The 17,697-nt window shown below is 41.9% G+C and overlaps 1 protein-coding gene across 1 annotated transcript in view; it reads left to right on the plus strand.

The window, feature by feature from the left end:
• Positions 1 to 3,453, plus strand: part of RGCC (regulator of cell cycle) — a 31,879-nt gene extending 28,426 nt beyond the window's left edge. Inside the window, exons 4-5 of the mRNA XM_032776942.2 lie at positions 1,173 to 1,235; positions 3,074 to 3,453. Coding sequence (XP_032632833.1) covers positions 1,173 to 1,235; positions 3,074 to 3,081 — 71 coding nt within the window. The 3' untranslated portion in view covers positions 3,082 to 3,453. The remainder of the gene's footprint in view (positions 1 to 1,172; positions 1,236 to 3,073) is intronic.
• The last annotated feature ends 14,244 nt before the right edge of the window (positions 3,454 to 17,697 follow it).

Genomic DNA, 17,697 nt, shown 5'->3' on the forward strand with positions numbered 1-17,697 from the left:
TTTTTTAGATAAGTAGGTCCGGGGAGCTTGTAGTTCAGCCATTCTTCCATTTTGTTGTGGACAGGAATTCTGGGATACCTCTTAATACCCTGAAGGCCAATAAAAGCGCTTTTGGTGGCCACACTTGACGAGCAGCGCTGCATCACCAGCGCTGCAATCATTACACCCCAAGCAGACCAGGTGTACAGCCAGTGCTTCAGCCAGGGAGTTGCAGCGCTGGCTGTGCCTTGCAAGTGTGGACACAGAGTAAGTTGCAGCACCGTAACCTCATCACCAGCCCTGCAACTCTCCACTGTAGCCAGACCCTAAGCTAAGGCAATATTAAGGCTGTGCAACTGAGCACCCATTTCAGGGAATGTGGAGGGATTTACTTAGGAGGAAAGATAAAAAGCTATATATGTACAGTTTGATTAAGCCGTCTAAGAGGAGGTGAGGACATAATCTTACAAATACCAGAAGGCTGTAAATAACAAAGAGAAGAATTAACTATTTAACTTGGTACTAGGGGGTAATAATGAGAAGTAATGGCATCCAATTAAGCTGGCAGCAGAGACTCAGCTAAGAATTACACTGACTATCCAGAAGCTGTTTCTGAGAGCAAGGTTTAATTGTGGAATAGTCTCTAGAAGGAAGTGATAGAAGCAACTTGCAATATTAAAAAAACTGGATTGGCCAGAATACTAGAATTTATACATAAATATACATATACATAAAGCAGTGGACAATAAGAGTGATGGAAAAAGCTTAAGTTCTAATTTTTAAGGAAACAAAATTAGTTTTGCTCTAATATCATCATGTGAATAATTCCCTTAAATAATATCAGAGGGGTAGCCGTGTTAGTCTGGATCTGTAAAAGCAGCAAAGAGTCCTGTGGCACCTTATAGACTAACAGACGTATTGGAGCATGAGCTTTCGTGGCTGAATACCCACTTCGTCGGATGCATGTAAGGGAATCAAAATTTTAGGCCAGATATCAGGACAATCTTTTCTCAGAAGCATTTGGACATTGCAGTAGGACTATTAAAGGAAGAGGTCAAGGATCCCTCTCTGAAAATAATCAAGAAGAGATTAGATACTACTGGAAATAATGTTGGGAGTTGTCCTTCAAAATTCAAGTGGTTTCTAATGACCTTTATTATAAGGAGTGCTGACCTTACTCTCTTATTTTGCAGCAAAACTTGGAGACACAAAAGAACTAGAAGACTTTATTGCTGATCTTGACAGGACATTAGCAAGTAAGTAGATTCACTGTGTGTGCTATCTTAAAAATGATGGAAGTCAAAGTATTTACAGTAGAGAATATCAACAGAGATGGGGTTGGGGGATGGAAACAGTATTTTAACATAGAATATTAGAGTTCTTTGTGTCTTTTGTTGTGGGAGAAGTAATGGGGTAGAACATGGGGACAGATCTGCCTTTGTCCATGTATTGTACTTTTAGGTCTCCTTAGTCTGTTTTTCCTGTCTGATAGTGTGATCATGTGCTACATAGACGCTCTCATTTATCCCCTCCCCTCCCCTCTCTCCTTGTATATATTCCCACTTTTTAGCAGCCAAATTGAACTTAATTTGGACTAACACTTTCTTACATATAGCATTTTTGGAACATAAAACAAACCATATATCATGAAGTTGCTTTGACAGTGCACCTATTATGCAAGCAAGAGTTCTTCAAAAACTGATTCAACACAGTGAAAAAACAGGTTTGTGTTTCATAGTCCTGTAAGTCTCAATAACTGGCCAGTAACTGTGAATGACTGGTATAAATGTAAATATTAGACTGCTGTCACTGTCTTTACAAAATGATTATGGAAAGGAAATCCATGCCTCATACTTTAAATTTAAAAAAAAATAATCAAAAAAATCAGTTGATCTAGTCTCCATTAAATATAGACCAAATTTGTCACTACTTGACAATCTGTTGTTCAGTTACACTATTCTTTGGCTCTTCATCAGGCTATGGAAAAACACTTCTCTTTTTAACTATTGTGTTACATCTATTCCCCTTCTCACAGTTTGCCTGTGTTGTTCATTGGGTCTTGTATTCCTTTGCTTGCAAACAGAGTGGTGAGCCCCCTGGGGCCTAAATAGACAGTACAGACAAAGAATGAAAGATGTAACACACATTGTTAGTTTGTTTGTTTTTTAAATCCTTTATGTTTCCCCTTCTTTGTAGTTTTTAAGCCTTAGTTGATTTGCCTTGAGTTTAACTCAAGACAACTTCTTTTATGATCGTAAACTTGTGTTACGATCTGGCTTATTTGTGTTTAGCCCTTGCTGTCTTCTCACTTGTATCTTTATTCTGGCCTAGTTTCACGTATTTTAAGTATTTTCTTATTTACTCTCTTTTGCAAAGGATCCACTCTAGAGCTATCCATTCTTTCCCAGTGAGATTAAATTTGATTAATCTGTAGACTCTTTTCAGAAGGGCAGAGAGTCAGGAAATTTGGTATTCAAGGAAGACCGAAACCCAAAAAGGAGAGTCTGATACAACCTTTTCTTTGGGTTTTTGCTGCAAGGGCTTTCACAGCTGTATTGCAGGTGATTTTCTTGGGCTGCCTGTTTCATACTGACTTCATTAAATTATCTATTTCCTAATGCAGGGCAAGTTGAGAGGGTGAATGCCCCCTGCTGCCGCTATATAGTGCATTGTAATAAGCCAATGGTCCATGGTTTTTCAACCCTGTCTTATTCATTCACCATGTAACCACCTCTAATTTCACATGCCAACTTTATCTTTGACTCTGTAATGCAGTGAAAAAGGCCAACTTCAGTCTTATATTACTATCACATATTTTGAGTTCTACTATATAGTTGAGGTTATGCAACAACCTACACTTGTGCAGATGCCTTTGGATACCTAAGACACATGTTAAAACAGTGATTTTCTTAAACCTTTACAATCTTTATAACTTTTTGGTTTCTGTATATATATATATTTTGGCTTTCTCCCCTTTCACGTCAGTTAAACAGCAGACAGTTTAAGAAACGGGACATCAGATATGACATTTTGTCAGTGAAAAATCATCTTGTTAAGTGTAGTATTTGGGATCTCTCATCTTTCATGTTTACAGGTATGTGAAACAAAGGGATTTTTGGCATCATCCCTGTCTACAGATAATTCCTTGAAAGGTGCAACGAAGACCTAATGCTATGGATCACTGAAAGCCGCTGCCATGTCTGACAACTGTCAGCTTTGCCATCCAGCATATTCATCTTCTGAACATAACAATAGTCACCTTCTCTAAGCATTTAACTGATGACATCAGTTTTGTTACTTTGCAGCAGGCAGGATCAGATAACTTAAATGTGCTGATACTATATTTTTTCTTTAAAATATAGCTTAAAAGCAATTTTAAATTAAAATGTATGAAAATATATTTGTAATTTTATATAGTTGGAAACTTTAATGCTTTTAATATATTTTTGTATACAAATAAAACTTGAACTGAAATCTAGCTGTCTAAAATCTCTCTGTGGGTTTAAGAAGATTGAAACTTAATAAATTAAACTCATCTCAGTTCCTGAGACTATGCATCAGATTTTAAAATTTGATAACTTATTTCACGGTAGGCAAAATAACAAAATGCAGGCTTTATGCAAAACTTCACATTTTTCTCAATTATAGGGCCAAAGTTGGTTAAATATGAGTATTAAATGTTAAATGCCTAGGGAATAGAATCAATTGAGCCAAATGCTGATCTCACACTAGAATAAGTCTGGTGAAATTCTACGGACTTCACTATCCGTTAGATTTGGGAGTGTGTGTGTGGAACAGCTTTCAAGCCCCATCTAAGAGACCCCCTTAATGAACTTCCAAGCTTTGGTGGTGTCATTTAAATGTTAAAATTATTGAATGCACCATTCTAAATCAAACACTGATTGGGAGCCAACACACTTAGGCCAAGATATTTAAAGGTGCTTAGGCCTTGCAACGCTGAGCGGAGCAATGCCTAAGTGACAATCCCATTGACTTTCAGTAAGATTTAGGCTCCTACATACCTAAGTCATTTTCAAAGTGTGACTTAGCCTGTAAGTCACTTAAGATCATATCCATATAGGTATTTAGGTAACTGCCTTTTTGGATGCCTGTGCCTGCCACTGCCTGTAAGCACCTTAATTTTTTGCTTGTCAGCATTTGAAAAGCCACCTAAGCATTGGTGCCGCCCCACAGCTAGTGAGCCCTTACTGAAAAAGAGGCCCCAAGTAGGATTCTCAAAGTGGGTGGGGGAATCAGGGCTGGCATTATGACATAGAAAGTAGGGCAATTGCCCAGGGCCCCACATCAGAGGAGGCCGCTGTGAAACTAAGTTATGAGTGAGGGAGAGGGGCTTGGGCTCAAGCTTCAGCCCCAGGTGGTGAGGCTTGGGCTTTGGCAGGGTGGGGACCCGCTCCTTAGTTTCTGCCTTAGGCCTCAGCGAGTCCAGTGCCGGCCCTGGGGAGAATGCCTATCTTGTCAGCAGGGACTGATTCTTTAAGCTCTGAGCATGCTTAAAGCATTGAGAGAAAGCTAGATAGTAGGGCTGTCAAACAATCAAAAAAATTTATTGTGATTAATTGTAGTTTTAATTGCACTGTTAATAGAATACCAATTTAAATTTATTATAAATATTTTTGGATATTTTCTACATTTCAAATATTGATTTCAATTATAATGCAGAATACAAAGGGTACAGTGCTCAATTTTATTATTGATTACAAATATTTGCACTGTAAAAAAGATAAACAAGTGCAATTTACAAGTTGAAGCATAAAGGGGCATACAAATATTTAGCTTATCTCGCATGTAAATACCTTGCAATGTTGGCTACAACTGTGCCATGAGAATGCCTGTTCTCACTTCAGGTGACATTGTAAATAAGCGGGCAGCATGATCTCCTGTAAATGTAAACAAACTTGTTTTCTTAGCGGTTGGCTGAACAAGAAGTAGGACTGCGTGGACTTGTAGGTTTGAAAGTTTTACATTGTTTTGTTTGAGTGCAGTTATGTGAAAAAAATTCTACATTTGTAAGTTGCACTTTCACTATAAAGAGATTGCACTACAGTACTTGTATGAGGTGAATTGAAAAATACTATTTTATCTTTTTTACAGTACAAATTTTTGTAATAAAAATAATATATGAGCACTGTGCACTTTTTATTCTGTGGTGTAATTCAAATCAATATATTTGAAAATGTAGAAAAACATCCAAAAAGATTATTATAAAACTGCAATGGCACTAATTTAAAATGTAGGAGACCTAGGTTCAAGCCCTCTTCCAAGAAATATTTAGCTATTTATATGAAGTGGAACAGCTCTAACAAACAAAGTTCAACATCCCAGCCCAGTCTTCCCTACAATATGGCAGACCTGGATTCAAATCCCTTCTCCCAGTAACCTAAACACCAGGCTTATTGATTAGGAAGGAAATACCTACCTCTCAGCTAGCTGGAAAAGATCCAGGTCATTGGGAGTTAGGCACCTAAATATCTAAGGATCTGGACCGAAGCCCCTCCCCTTGCTTCTTCATTTCACCCCCAGTTAGCTTAGTTGGCACTCTACTCAGCTAGCTGGCTTTTGAGGATCCCTTCCTCAGGTGCCCCTCTCTCTCCCTATGTGGCACCTAAATCTGGGCTGACGATTCCATGAGGTGGCAGGGACAGGTTAGGCATTGCAATGCTGAGGGGGAAAATGCGTAAGTACCTTTTAAGTATCAGATCCTTACAGTACTTCAACGCTGAGTGGAGAAATACCTCGAAAAAAATCTAAATGTGACCTTAAGATCAACTTCAGTGATGTGATGTTTCTCTGTTATGAAAGCATGAAGGGGCTGTAAAGCCACCCTAATGACTTCCTGGACTAAGGGGGCCCTGGGCAAGCATAGAGCTGGCATGGCTATCTCAACATCCCATCTGCCACAGCCCATGAGGTGAAAGGCATATCAGGGATGTGTTGGGGGAAGGAAGGGATATGGCCAGGATGCATAGGCAGTGAGTGGCTAATGGGGGCTCAGTCTTACTCACTCTATTTTTCTGAGTCACACTGCCATCTGTGCACATACCCAGCTCAGCAGGTAAAGCCCTGCATCCAGCGGTGCCAGGGCCCTGGAGGGCAGTGTGGCAGACAGGCCTTCATGGGAAGAAGGCCCTACCTGCAAACTTGATTCCTGGCAGATGGTGCTGGCTCCTAGCTCCTGAGTGGCACTTCCCAGAAAGGTTCACTGGGATGGGGGCAAGAGTCCAGGAAGTGGGGAGAGACTGAGGAGGAAAGGAAGGAGAGTCTGGGGGGGTGCGGGACGAGAGCCTGAGGTGATGGGGGAAGGGAGTCCTGGAAGGAGGGGAGAGATTTGGAGGCAACAGGAAGAAGGGGAGAAGATTGTGAAAGGACTGGGAGAGAAGGAGAGTTTCTGGGGAAGGAATGGGGTGATTCTGAGGTGATGGGGGAATCCCAGGGGAAGTGCAGTCCTGAGGGAAGGAGGGATTCTGAGATGAAGGATGGAAAGGGGTGTCCCAGAAAGGAAGGGGAGTCCCAAGGGATGGTGGAGCTCCTGAGACCCTGTATTCAGGGTACCAGGAGAGAGGACGGTGCATGGCATCGCAGGGATATGGCCCTGCCTACATATAGAGGCACATGTCAGGTCTTCCTGGCAGGTTCCTCTGAATCTACAAGTGTTGAGAGCCAACCATCTGGAAGGGGAGCCGGGCCCAGCCCAGCCGGACAGAAGCTACCACTGTGGGGTGAGTGGAGGGCAGGCTTAGCCCTGGCACCCCAAAGAATATTTTCACCACCCACCTATGCTGGAACGTTCTTATATCTCAATTTATTACCAGTGGTGGAAATGGGCCCACAGAGGCCTTTGCAGGTGGGGGGTGCCAGTTAAGGTGCAGACTGCTCCTTGAAAACTGCACTGGTGTCCTGGGACTTGCCAGGGGCCATTTTGGACAGGGAAGATGAAATCTCCGCTTCAAGCTCAGCACAGGAGGATGGATGAACTGGTCCCTTAAAGTCGATAGTGCCTGATCCTGATCTCACACTGATGTAATTAAACTGAAGTCAATGGAGTAAAGCTGATGTGAGATCTATTGTCCCAGGCCCATTGTCTCGATAAAGTCCCGTGCCCCTGATTTCCTACTATGGGTTCCTTGCCCACTCATTCTCCAAAGACAGACTCTCCTGTCATGCTGTGAGTTAGGATTAGGTTCTTTTCATTTGCCAGTCCCACCTCCCTTGTAAGAGTTTTGATTTACTATCTCACTACCAGCTCAGGTAAAAGCCCTGCCTAAAACCTGGGAACACCCTTTAAAAGTAAATGCAAGATGGTGTTTGTTTAAAAGCCCATCTTTTTAAATTTTCTGCTGCAGAATAGAGAGGTAATCTTCCCATTGGAGTAAACTGGTTTCAACAGTGTTGAAGCAGAATTTAAACTCAGACAGATGAAACAATTAAGGTAGAAACTTAAAATGGAAGGTTAGCATGTAACTCCGGGCAGATAATGAAGCAACAAAATCCATGAAGAATTGTTTTAGCTGTTGCGCTTAAGGAATTTCAAAATCTGTACCTAGTGAAAAGACTCCAATTCAGGAAAGTAACACTTGTAATCATGCCTAAAATCTTCCAATATCTGTTCATTTGGCTACTGTACAGTAGGAAAAAAAAATCAAGCTGAGGCATTAGGCATGCTTGCTCTGGAAAAGGAGGAACAATATGAAAATTCAAGCCTTCAGGAACAAATTTGCCTTTTGGCTACCCTAGTATAACTGAGAGGAGAATATGGTCTGTTCCGTTTAAATTCTTGAATCCTAGTGAGGCTCTGTGTTCCAACTCTAAGGGAATGTTTCTAATATGCTCAGTGAAGGGGATTCCATGATTTGGCTGAATCTGAAAGTGCTGTCTTTTGAGAGAAGTTCTGTGCCTTTAGCAGACAAGAAAAAAATATCTTCCCTTTTTGTTATGTTAAGTAATATCATTAGATTTATGCTGGAAAAAATGATATTTACACAACTTGAAAAAATGACATCAGTTTCACCATCTCCATTTTGTCACTGATTCCGTGGTTACTCACAGCCACAACACAAGTCAATAGTAGCTGAGCTTTGAATATAAAGCACTATATAATGCTAAGTGTTCTGAAAAAGTCAGGTCCCACCTTGATTTGCAGCACACTACGTTAGCAGATTCTTTTGACCTTAATCTTCCTGGCTCAGATCCATGAAAGGCCATAGGTACTGCAATCCTGAGCATTGCAACTCTGTCTAGAAAAGTCACTCTGATCCACAAAACCTGAGTGAGGCACCTAGGCTCCCTGTACAATTGATGGGAAGAGGCAGGCACTTTAGACTCCCCACAGCCAGCGTGCAACTAAACTACCAATGGGAGACACTGAGGAAAGGCCACCCCTCTCACAGGGATAGGCACCTAAATCCAGGCTTCAGTGAGACATCTCTCTCTACTTGTGATCCTGGAGCCTGGGGAAGAAATGTGGCAAAATATCTAAGTCACAAAATAGCCAGCAAAGGACCTCCATGGTAACCTTTAGCTTAGTGGATAGGGTATTAACCAAGAATGTGGGACACCCCCAGTTTAAGTCCCTCCTCCTCCTCCTCCTCCTCCAGAAGGGGAAAAAGGGATATGAACAGGGATCTGCCACCTCAGGTGAGTGTCCTAGTCACTAGCTATTCAATTAATTAATTAAGTAGAACAACTTCAATAAGAAAGATTGGACTGTTCTGATGTGGGTGTCTCAATCTCTCCTATTGATGTTGTTCCACTTTAATTAAATAACTAGTCAAGGGGCATTCACACAACCTTCTTTGGTGTCCAGAGAGGGACTTCAGGCCCCCCCCTGCTACTCTGAATGCAGTGCAGGGACCCTGTAGCAAGCAGATAGGGTCTGCTTCCTTAGACTCCTTGCTACTTCCTATCTTAGCCTGTCTCTAGGCCCTTTTTGCCAGCCCCTTCCCCCAGACTCTGCAGAGTTCTTTCCAGCTCCTGTACTGAGCAACACCTCCCAGCACTTTCTCCCTGGAGGCCTGGTTCCTGTCTGCCACTTTGAATATCCATGTGTCTTTCCTCCAGAAACCCAGCCCCCAGACTGCCTCCCCCTAAGGTCTTACCCTTTTGTCAAGGCTCACCACAGGAGCTCAACCACTCTTGTGGATTCCCAGTATCCATCCTGGCCTTTCACCAGAACTCCCTTCTTGGGAGAACAGCCCAAGGCCTACTCTCCCCATGAGCCTCTGTTCTACTGCCCTGAAGTTCTTTTTTTATTAATCACCCAGCTCCTCCCCCTCTGGGCCTAATCCTAAATAGGGCCTGGTCCACCTTCCAGGTGCGACCCATTGCACTAATTGCTCTCGTGCTCTAGTTAACTCTTTCTCTGACAGTGTGAGGTCTACACCCCATCACACTGGAATTGCCTACCTTTTGGAGGGTTGACTTTGCAACCTTAATAATGATCTTTTAATGTTGTTTTTGTGTTTAATTAGTGTATAATATGGTAACACTCAAAATATGCTAGGTACAACAATGCTTGCCCAGAACACCACATTAAGGGAGTGATATTTGTATACTAACACCTCTTATAAGTATGTACTTTTGAAATGTTGCATATTTTGGATCAAGTTCTGCTTTCCACCATGCCTAAGCAAACGCAGGAAAAAGTGCAGCCGGAAGTAGAATTGTCCCCATTCTTGTCTCTCCAAAGTGGCAGAGGACCTGCGGAGCAGATTATTTATCTAATAAAGCTGTGACACACGAACGCTCATCAGAAACTGGTCTTTATTTTCAGTCAAATGACATGGGTCAGGGTTACAGAAAGTGATATCCCTGTTACATGGTAGGGGTTAAGTCTTCATTGACTTCACTTAAGCTTGGTGACCCAGCAATGGAGAGTGACATCACCCCTTCCCCCCACACACACACTCTCTCTCTCTCCCCCACAGCTGTGTCTGGCAGCATTGTGTGATGTGCTGTATAACTTCAGTTAAAGATTTCTGCAGCTAAGCCTACATTCTTTGCAAATTTAGCCCTTTTAGGGTATAGACTGCCTGCAATCCACATGCTTCAGTTCTAGCGACTATTCTCAGAGTTTCCTTAGGTCCCATCAAACTGGACAGGTACACAACCCAGGCCAAATAAGTTGTTATTCACTACTCTAGTGTTAGGACAATTACAAAATTCTACCTTTTATGTTTCTATGCTAGCAAGAACTTGCCGAACCATCAAGATGTGGACATGCCTTAACAATATTTTCTCATATTAAAAAGTAAAGACGATAGCCAAAAATTTAAATGCTTAGTACAACAACAACATTAGCTATAGAATAACAAAGATTTTGACAGAGACGTATTCACTCCTAAGTTTAGGGCCTGATCCCGTATTCCAGGTATTCCCAAGTCTTCGACTGATACCAGTGAGATGTGTGTACCTCCGTGGAATGGAGAACCATGTCTTTAGTTTGTAATTTTTTTAGAGGGAAGTGATCTATAATTTTCTTCTAGAGAGCAGAACAGACCTCCTGTAAGAGTGCTCTGTGCTGACTGATATGGCCAGCCCCAGTCTAATGCTGACAAACCAGCTTACCTGATGACCGAGGCTGTCAGCCTTAATATTGACTCACCATCACCAGTATGTATAGAAGATCACATTCTCACAGACGTAGAAACATTCACATACTTGGGCACCACCATCAACCAAGACAGTGGAACAAGCCAGGACAGCAGGAACAGAATCAATAAATCCAGGAACACCTTCACGAGCTTAAATATAGTCTGGAAATCAACAACATACAACACCAAAACCAAACTTAAGACTTTTGAAAGCTGCGTATTTTCAACACTACTTTATAGTGCAGAATGCTGGGGAATGAAAAAGCATGACATGCCCAAACGGTCTTTGTTCCATGCAACCTGCCCCAGAGAAATCCTCCATACCTTTTGGCCCAGAACAATCTCAATCAAAGATCTATTGACACAGTGCAGTGAAGAGGATCTGAGCACCATCATTACCAGGAGGTGTTGGAGCTGGATTGGCCATGTGCTTCGGATGGAAACTGATTCCATCACCATAATAGCACTAAGATGGACACCTGAAGACAAGTGAAAATGAGGCCAACCAAAAAACAACATGGTAAAGATCTGTGGAAGCCATGCTGAAAAACCTGGAGCACAGCTGGGGAACCATTGAAAGACTTGCCAGAAACAGACAGGAATGGAGGAGCTTTGTCGCTTCCCTAAATGCCAGAGATGTAATGGGTACTAACAAACTAATTGATAACTGAGGAGCCATAAGAAGAAGGGAGCCCAAAATGTTCTATTTTACAAAATAACAGAAATGCTAAACTAATGAGAAATAACAAACAATATTAGGTTACATCATTTTTATCTTGTCATTTAGACTGGCAGAACTGCAAGCCAAGCTAAAATGAAATCAGTAAATTCATACAGAAAACAGGAGTTTTCCCATGGAGCATATGCAGTTTGTGATGCTAATATGGGATTTAATTCAAGAGCTGCTGCAGCCGTATTGGTTTTATAATATTCACTGTTTTCCAAGCACAACAACCAGTTGTGTTACTGAAAATTTCACTCCAACAGTCTAGCAGATGTCCTAACATTCCCAAGCCCTTTTGATTAAATGAACCTTACATAAGACAGCCATTTTTCTCAGACCCCACAGAGATGGAAATAGCTTTCTGATTGTTGAGCTGGTCAGTTTTAGAAAAGAGCTGTTTGCATCTAGCAAACCCTCCACACTTTTTGAGAGTTCTGCATAAGGTGGAACATTCCCCATTTTACTATTAAATTCCTTGTGCTTCACACTGAAAGCCAGTAGTGGACGATAAGACTTTAAAGTGACACATTAATGTTTGCGGTGTTGGTTCCAGGATATTAGAGAGACAAGGTGGGTGAGGTAGTATCTTTTACTGAACCAACTTCTGTCGGTGAAAGGGATATGCTTTCAAGCCACACAGAGCTTGGCAGTTAAAAACATTATTTGCAGACATGATTGCTTTTGCCTTCTAGAGGACTTTCTGTGTGTATTTTACCTCTGTAAACATCCGCTTCTGAGAACAAAGCTTAACTATTCACCAGCCCTTCCTTTTAAAGGGACTCCATCCTGAAATGATGGTATGAAAACATCCTCTTGTAGCTGCTCAGTTGAAGACACTTATTTTCCTAGCCCTGACTTATCCTATACCAGTGGTCAGCAACCTTTCAGAAGTGGTGGCTGAGTCTTCATTTATTCACTCTAATTTACGGTTTTGTGCGCCAGTAATACATTTTAATGTTTTTAGAAGGTCTCTTTCTGTAAGTCTATAATATATAACTAAACTATTGTTGTATGTAAAGTAAATAAGGTTTTTAAAATGTTTAAGCTTCATTTAAAATTAAATTAAAATGCAGAGCCCCCCGGACTGGTGACAAGAACTTGAGCACTGTGAGTGCCACTGAAAATCAGCTTGCATGCCGCCTTTGGCACACGTGCCATAGGTTGCCTACCCGTATCCTATACCATTCCATCAAGTGATGGCCAAATGAGAGGGAGAGCATAAGCGAGGTTCACTTCTACACCTTCTGTTTTCCAATCACATTTTTCACTTTGAGCACTGAGTTTAGTAAGTAACAGTCTGTTTTTCTTTTATGCACAACTTATCTGTCAATGCAGTATTCTTTTTCCTAAGAAAGTTGCTCAATATTCAGCAGTTAGGTACTATAGAGATAAAGCATTTCTAATGCTCCCAAAACCTAGGCTAGGAAGAATGTTATGATACACACAGGCATACCAGCAAATCATTGTCTGATTTTGAGCCCCAAATTTACAGATTAACCTCACATAATATGAGGTAAGGAATGGACTATATTTTAAACTCCTCTTGAGGGGTTATTGTGGTAATGAATGTGAATCCAGCCTTACAGATCTAGATGCCTAGCAAAGTGTGTCTCCAACACAGGGGTCGGCAACCTCTGGCACGCAGCTCGCCAGGGTAAGCACCCTGGCGGGCTGGGCCAGTTTGTTTACCTGCCACGTCAGCAGGTTTGGCCAATCGCGGCTCCCACTGGCCGCAGTTCACTGTCCCAGGCCAATAGGGGCGGCAGGAAGCTGTGGCCAGTACGTCCCTCGTCCCGCAGCACTTCCTGCAGCCCCCATTGGCCTGGGACTGTGAACTGTGGCTAGTGGGAGCTGCGATCAGCCAAACCTGCTAATGCAGCAGGTAAATAAACTGGCCCAGCCCGCCAGGGTGCTTACCCTGGCAAGTCACGTGCCAGAGGTTGCCGACCCTGCTCTAACAAGTATAACTAAAATATTTCAATTACTACATACATAAACAAGGAAATGGGGTGAGACAGTTTTAGATCTCAATTCCAGGCCCAAAGTCTATAAGAGATTGGGTAACACAAAAAATGTGATCTAAGGGTCCAGTGGTAAGGAACAAGTCTCATCCCCAACACCTCAAACTATCTGAGTTTAGTAACAGTGCAACAAGTAGCTTATATACCCATTCTTCTAGCATAATAGCTCAAGTGCTAATAGTTTTAACATTTAGTTTGAACCTCATGTACATTTGGATCATAACCAACCACTTTTCTCACATCAGATTGTTATCACTATAATACCACTATAATCAGTGCTTCTGTAAATTAGGCACCAAGGTATTAAGTTAGGTACACAGAAAATGAGGAAAACACAAGTAGTGACCATCAGTGAAAAATCTGATTTAGGTGACTTGCCCAGCATCACACAAGAAATTTGTAGTAGAGATAGGGGTAGTCAGTTCATTTATTCCTCTCTGCTTTTTCTTTCACATCATGGAATATGAACCTTAAAATGTTTGAGTTTGAATTCAACTTTTGAACCCACCAAATTTGTCTGGTCTGATTTGGGACACATGCATGTTCACCAATCTTCAAACATACCAAATTGTTTGGAACTTTATTTTTAAGTGCTTTGTAAATCTCCACATAGTAAATTAGTAGCTTAATTATAGATAACCATAATTAATGGCTTATTTACTGAGGACCATATTCTCATGTCACTGAAGTTAATGGCAAAATGTCCATTAACTTCATTGGAGTCTGGATTGAACTCTTTGTAAACATGTAACTAGACTGACAGCTTGTTCAATGTTTCAGAACCTCCCACAATTTGAGGGGATCATCTTTCACACAAGACATAAATCTGAGGTCCTGGCCACTTGTATTTATTTAAGATCCTGTAACACTTTTTGTTATTTGTAATTGCCCAGGCTAAATTCCAGTCTGAGTAAACATAATCCCAACTATACATATAAATTGATGGGGTCTAAATTAGCTGTTACCACTCAAGGAAGAGATCTTGGAGTCATTGCGGATAGTTCTCTGAAAACAGCCACTCAATGGGCAGCAGCAGTCAAAAAAGTGAATGGAATGTTGGGAATCATTTCAAAAAAGGATAGATAATAAGAAAGAAAATATCATATTGCCTTTCTGTAAATCCATGGTACACCCACATCTTGAACACTGTGTGCAGATTTGGTCACCCCATCTTAAAAAAGACATATTTCACTTGGAAAAGGTTCAGAAAAGGGCAACAAAAATTATTAGGGGTATGGAACGGCTGCTGTATGAGGAGAGATTAATATGACAGACTTTTTAGCTTGGAAAAGAGATGACTTAGGGGAGATATGATAGAGGTCTATAAAATCATGACTGATGTGAGAAAGTAAATAAGGAAGTGTTATTTACTCCTCCTCATAACACAAGAACTATGGGTCACCACATGAAATTAATAGGCAGCAAGTTTAAAACTAACAAAAGGAAGTATTTTTTTTCACACAACACACAGTGGAACTCTTTGCCAGAGGATATAGTGAAGGCCAAGACTATAACAGGGCTCAAAAAAGAATTAGATAAGTTCATGGTCCATCAATGGCTATAGGCCAGAATGGGCAGGAATGGTGTCCTTAGCCTCTGTTTGCCAGGAGGTGGGAATAGCTGACAGAGGATGGCTCACTTGATGATTACCTGTTATGTTCATTTCCTCTGAAGCACCTGGCATTGCCTACTGTCAGAAGACAGGACACTGGCCTAGATGGACCCTTGGGCTGATCCAGTATGGCCATTCTTATGTTCTTGAGTAATTACATTCTGCCAAACTAAAGTCCTCTCTCATCCAGTCATAGCTAACATAATCTTCATGTCTATTCCTAAATTGTTAGACGTCTACCCGCACTTCCATGAACGGCAAAATGATTATTGAAATTATATGGTTTATTCTGCTCCCACAGAAGTCAATGGGAGCAGTACTATGCTCTTAGAACTGATTCTGCAAACACTTACTACTGTGAATAATTCCACCAAAGTCACTACTCCAAGTGGTAAGTGCCAGGCTTAGTAGTCACAGCATTTGTAGGATCAGACCCTCAGATGCTATTTTTTGTTCATAGCTTTCCCACTTGGAAAAATGAGACATGCAAAGACATTTAATTAGGTGAAATAAAGTATACAATCTTGTTAAAAGTATACTTTCTTCATTTTTCAAAATCTCTCAAATGGGCCAAATAATTATCTTCTGTACAATGGAGAACAATATGTACTTAATATAATATATAATGGCAGGCACATCACAATAGCCTATAAACTCTTTAGTGCCTACTGTCAGAAGACTTTGACTTTTAGATCTTAAGTCCCTTGGGAAAGTCAGATGTGGTTTAACTGGACTTGGTTTCTATATCAGAAATTTAATGCCCCTCTCTTTTACTGTCTTGCTGTGAAATACTGGCTTTTATATTGGTTTTACAGCTTGTTAAACAGATTTTTCTTTTCCATGTTGGATGAGTCCAGTGTTCATAGCTGGAGGAGGATCAGCAATGTAATGAAACATAGCGATTGTTATTACTGCATGCCCCAAACAGCTCCGGTCAATAGAAAGCCAGTTCCAAAGGGACATTCTGCAGTTTACAACAGGAACAGTTATGAGAGTTGAATACTCAACTGGAGAGCATTTTATTTTTAAAAATCCCTTTCCCCCTCTCTCAGTTCTTAGCATATGACTAAAATTAGTGAGCACAGTAGTAAAGAAACAACACTTCCTTGACTATAGAAAATTACTTTGGAGAGAAAACAATGTGAAAAGCTGCCTAAAACTATTTCACTAGAATTTGACTTGCGTGTTGGTGGGGGGGTGTCAGACTTGAATTCTGGTGGAGAATAGAGATGCCCAGTGGTTAGGGAGACGCAGGTTCCATTCCCTATTTAGCCACTGACTATGTGTGACTTTAGGCAAGTCACCTAGGCCAGTGATCTGGGCCTTAGTCACTAAAGGCAAGAGTCACACATGTTTAGTCACCTAAGTCCACCCTTTAGGTGCCACTGACATTCTCAAAAACACTACTCAGCTTCTGCCTAACCCTGTAGGTGCCTTAGGTACCAAAGTTTCCACTGGTAGACACGCGCAAAATCCAAGAAGGCTTTGGGGGTGGGGCACATATAGAGTCACGTGCCACCCTTCATTTTTGCTCTTTGGCTTGTACTAAGCATGCGCACATCACATGGACTGAGCATGCTCAGTAACCCTGCTGAAGCCTGCTGCACTCACTCTGTCCCCCCTGCTATCAGCAGACATGGATCGTCTTGGCTTAGCACTGTTGCTGCCCCACAGCTAACAAGCTGCTTGGAACCCTTGCTGAAGCCAAATCCCTGGTGGCCCCAAAGAGAGATTCTCAAACTAGGCACTCCCCTCCCTATCGCATCAGTGGGACGCAATCCACAGCTGTTCTCAGAGCATGTCTAATACCTGATATCTGCCACTGAAGACAGTTGGGGCAAGCATGTGCTGGCATCCATCTGTCTGGCCTGGCATAGTGATTAGGGCACAGATATGGGAAACCTGGGTTTGAATCCCTGTTCTATCTGAGCTGGAACTGATGTCTGTCAAATCCCAGGTGAATACACTAACCAGCAAGCTATGGAGTATTCTGGAGTGGATCTCTTTCCCTTGTTTTTCATGAGAAAGGACTCAGTTTTGGCTTCTAGCATGTAGACTACCTAAGTGGCTGACCTGGCTTAGGCAGCTGACTCCAGGAGAGGATTTGCAGCTGAGAATCCTGAGTGGAGAGAGGTGCTGCCCATCAGGCACCTAGAGGTCCAGATAAATAGGAGTTAGGTACTTAAATATCTTTTGCTGATCTGGGCCTGAGCCCCGCCTCTTCCCTCTTCATTTCACTCCTGACCTCTTTAGGCAGTGCCCCCATCAGCTTTTTGGCTTCTGAGGATCCCTTTCTTGGGGACCTGGCTCCCCCCATGCATTGAATGGGACAGCTGGGTGCCCAAATGCAGGGCTGAGGATTCCACTGTGCAGCAGGGCAGCTAGGGTATTAGGTGTTGCGGTGCCTAAGTACCTTTGTGGATCTAGTTCTCCATGCTTCCTCTTAGGAGAACAGAATGCTGCTGAGTCTTAAGGAAGTGATTGGTGGTGGTGGTGGTGGTGGTGGATGAGTTCAAGTTTTAGAGCTGTAAGGGGGGATTGTGGTCTAAGAGGCCTCACTTTGTTGGACATTGGTCCAAATTGTTCTTAACAGTTTATAATGAGTGCAGGTGTATCCACAGCACTGGAGAAAGGAACTTTTATAAAGGGAATTTTAGTTTATAGTACCTCTGAGGGCAAGTGTACACTACAGCGCGACAGCAGCACAGCTGCACCGACACAGTGCATCTGGTGAAGACGCCCTGTGCATAGGTG

Source organism: Chelonoidis abingdonii, chromosome 1, assembly GCF_003597395.2.
Source record: "Chelonoidis abingdonii isolate Lonesome George chromosome 1, CheloAbing_2.0, whole genome shotgun sequence".
Lineage (NCBI taxonomy): Eukaryota > Metazoa > Chordata > Testudines > Testudinidae > Chelonoidis > Chelonoidis abingdonii.